At 48.7% G+C, this 3342-nt stretch overlaps 1 protein-coding gene across 1 annotated transcript in view; it reads left to right on the forward strand.

Moving 5' to 3' along the window:
- Positions 1-4: 4 nt before the first annotated feature.
- SMYD4 (SET and MYND domain containing 4) overlaps positions 5-3342 on the forward strand; it is a gene marked incomplete at its 5' end in the record, with an annotated part of 5520 nt that continues 2182 nt past the window's right edge. Inside the window, 3 exon segments of the mRNA XM_008946798.1 lie at positions 5-103; positions 592-1744; positions 2050-2210. Coding sequence (XP_008945046.1) covers positions 5-103; positions 592-1744; positions 2050-2210 — 1413 coding nt within the window.

Here is a 3342-nt window from a genome sequence, read left to right on the forward strand (position 1 = left end):
CCGCTCTCCGCAGGCCGCAGCCCACGAGCTCCCCGGCAGCCCCGACGTGTCCGTCTGCTTCGCCAACCGCTCCGCCGCCCTCTTCCACCTCGGGTGCTTCGAGGTAAGCGGTGGTGGGGCAGCGGGGGACCCACGGCAGCCCCTGCCCACGCCCTCCCCATCCTGGGTGTCCCCGAGCAAATCTGCACACCCAGAAGGTGGCCCGAGGCCTCCTGGAGAGCCAGAGAGGAGGATCGGGTCAAGGAGGAGCCCGAGCACCGCGTGAGGTGTTTCTGCACCGTTTGCCCGCAGGGGTCTGGTGGGTGCATCTGCAGACCTCCCAATGACAAGTATTTGGTTGTTGGAGCAAGAGGCTGTAGCTAAGATGTGCTTTCAAAAAGCATCTGTTATTACTTAAACTTTTTGAAGAGTTCTTGTTTTCCATCTTGTTCTCTGTCAGGAGGCTTTATTTGGCCAATGGGTCGGCTGTGCACATGAAATACACGGATTAATATATTCTTAGTAAAATATTCTGCATATTAAATGGAATAAAAGAGCATGAGTCTCAGCTGGTTTGCAAGTCCATTGTAAAGGCCTTGTCTTTGTTCCTAGGTTTGTTTGGAAGATATTGCCAGGGCTGAAAGTCATGGCTATCCAGACAGGCTGCTGCCCAAGGTCTTGCTGCGGAAAGCTGAGTGCCTGCTGTGTTTGGGGAGGTTACAGGATGCAGCAGATGCCCTCAGTGTGGTGGAGAATAAAATTGCTGTGGATGGGATCATGAGTAGTCCTACACAGCAGACGCTGCTAAAAAAGTTAAGTCAACTGAAGGTTAAAATACATGAGAAAGAGAGTTGTCCAGAGCCTGCACAAGAAACATGTGGTGACACTCAAAGACTGTCAGAGATCTGGGAAGAGAATGACAGGATTGCAGGTGCATCTTCATCTTTGAGCTTGAATTTTGATCTAGAGAGAGGCCGTCACTTGGTGGCCTCCCAGGACATCCTGCCAGGACAGAGCCTGTTGAAAGAGGAGGCCTTTGTAAGCGTGCTGTGCCCGGGGGAGAGCCTTCTTCTGCAGGACAGCAGAGAAACCACCTGGGATACTGGAGTCACAAATGCAGATCTTTATTGCCACCGTTGTCTGAGGCAGCTCTTGGCCTCAGTGCCTTGCCACGGGTGCAGTTATGCCAAGTACTGCAGTCAGAGCTGTGCAGACATGGCATGGGAGCAGTACCACAGCACAGAGTGCTCCCTGGGAGCCCTGCTTCTCACGTTAGGGGTCTTCTGCCACGTTGCCTTGAGGACTGTTCTGCTGGCGGGATTTGCAGAGGTTAGCAGGCTGGTGGAATGGTCCCACGAGGGTGACAAGGACCTTCATGATCCTGAGGCAAGATGCCAACGTCTCGGTGAGGCCCTGGGCACAAGAGCTGGCACCAGAGGCATCCCTGGTTGTAACCATGATGGTCAGTACCAGAGTTCTTACCAAGCTGTGTTCAACCTTTTGCCACATGCCGAGAAGCACAGCCCTGAACACAAGTTCCTTTGCATGCTGAGTGTAGTAGCTATATGCAAACAGCTGCAGGAAGCTGGCCTAGAGGCTGCTGTTTTGGATCAGGAATCACCTGAGAAGTGCTCCAAACCAAAGACCTGTGAAAAAACATCGGGTGAATTGTCTCTAGAGCTGCAGACCATGGCAGAAGCAATGCTGAGGCATGTGTTACAGCTGCAGTGTAATGCACAAGCCATCACTGTAATGCAGGAGTCGGGTAAGATAAAAGCTTGTAAACCCTTCTCTGTTGTCCTCAATCACCTAGCATGTGTGAAGAGGTTGAATCATCAGTTGCAAAAAGCTCCCATTGCAGATGGGAATGACTTGCTTAAAATGTAATGACCTGTCCTATGTTGGCCTGCTCTTTGGTGCACATATAGAGGGTGTTTGGCTCTTATTTATTGCAGCAATAGACCAGAAACCTTTCTGCTGCTACGTGTGGTTGGTCGTGGTGCTCGTTGCGTAAGCTGCGTGGGTTACTGAGTGTTCATTCCCAACCTGCTTGTTTCCCTGGGTTGTTAGGGTCTGGAGGTGGTGCTGTGGTCAGTGAGGAGCCTGTGCGCCTGGCGACAGCCTTCTTTCCTGTCCTCAGCCTTCTGAACCATTAAAAATTTACTGGGACATCTGCCACTGTCAGGGCATCGGAGCCAATCCCAAGTGGCCAAGAGATTTTCCATTGCTATGGTAAGTATTAACTGTCTCAAGGCACAGACATCCTTTCACCTCTACTTGGCATGCTAGCTGATTGCTATTAATATCATCATTCCCAGTTGCTAGAGTCTTTGTTTATATAGAAGGCTTGATCAAAGACATCAGCACGAGATTTTATCTCCTGAGCCCACTGTTATATTTTCAACCTCCAGTTATTTCTTCTTCAAAAGAAAAGATGAGATGTCTAATCTCAATTATAACAAAAGATAGATTTAGTCTGATGTCAAGAACTGTTTCTGCTTAAAGATTTCTACCCTTGCCATCCCTTTGCAGGGCCTCACCGATGTAGAATGAGAATTGCTGAGAGACAACAGCTTCTCAGACAGTATTTCTTTGAGTGTCACTGTCAGGCATGCCTTGATGAGTTAGAACCTGATGCCAAGAGTGTGGTGTCTGTGAGAAACTCATTCTGCTGTCCTGGCTGCCAGGCTCCACTGCAGGTATTTCTTCCATAGTTCTGACTGTATAATTTAGTGGGATGTGTAACTTTTGGGTCTCTGGGAGAGTCAAGACTTAGAGACCTCAGTCCATCATCTCTGCTCAGAAGGCAAAAGCCCCTGTAGGGTCAAGACAGTATCTCACTGTTCTTAGCAGCTTTCTGTGTGTCAGTCTTACAGCATTATAGGGAAAACAAGGCCTTTAACAGCAAGTTAAAATCCCTTTGAACTTGATGGGGGAGCTTTAGAATATCAGGGCCATGGACAAGGGAGATAAGGCTATTTAGGAATGAAAACAGAGGCCTGGAGTCTAGAACAGAATGAGTACACCCAGGAGCTGTATGGGGGGAGTGTCACACTCTCTGCAGTTCACAGGATGCAGATGAGAACAGGAATGGAATGGGTTAGGTGGGGAGAAGTCAACATGACGTGTGTTCTGTAAAACACTGGTTCTGTACTACCTGACCCTGCTTTGGCCTGATCTTTAGCTCACGTAGTCATAGCTATTTCTGGAAGTTTCTCATAAAATCAAATAAGCTAACAGGAATTTCCAGGCAAGTCACTGTGTTTAATGAATGCAAATGAGAAACAATTTAGCATCTCTATAGCACAACACAGAGATAACAGAGGTGGAAAGGAAGCTTTGAATCGAACATGAGCAGGCATC

The sequence above is a fragment of the Merops nubicus genome, unplaced genomic scaffold, assembly GCF_000691845.1.
Source record: "Merops nubicus isolate BGI_N331 unplaced genomic scaffold, ASM69184v1 scaffold5589, whole genome shotgun sequence".
NCBI classification, from domain to species: domain Eukaryota; kingdom Metazoa; phylum Chordata; class Aves; order Coraciiformes; family Meropidae; genus Merops; species Merops nubicus.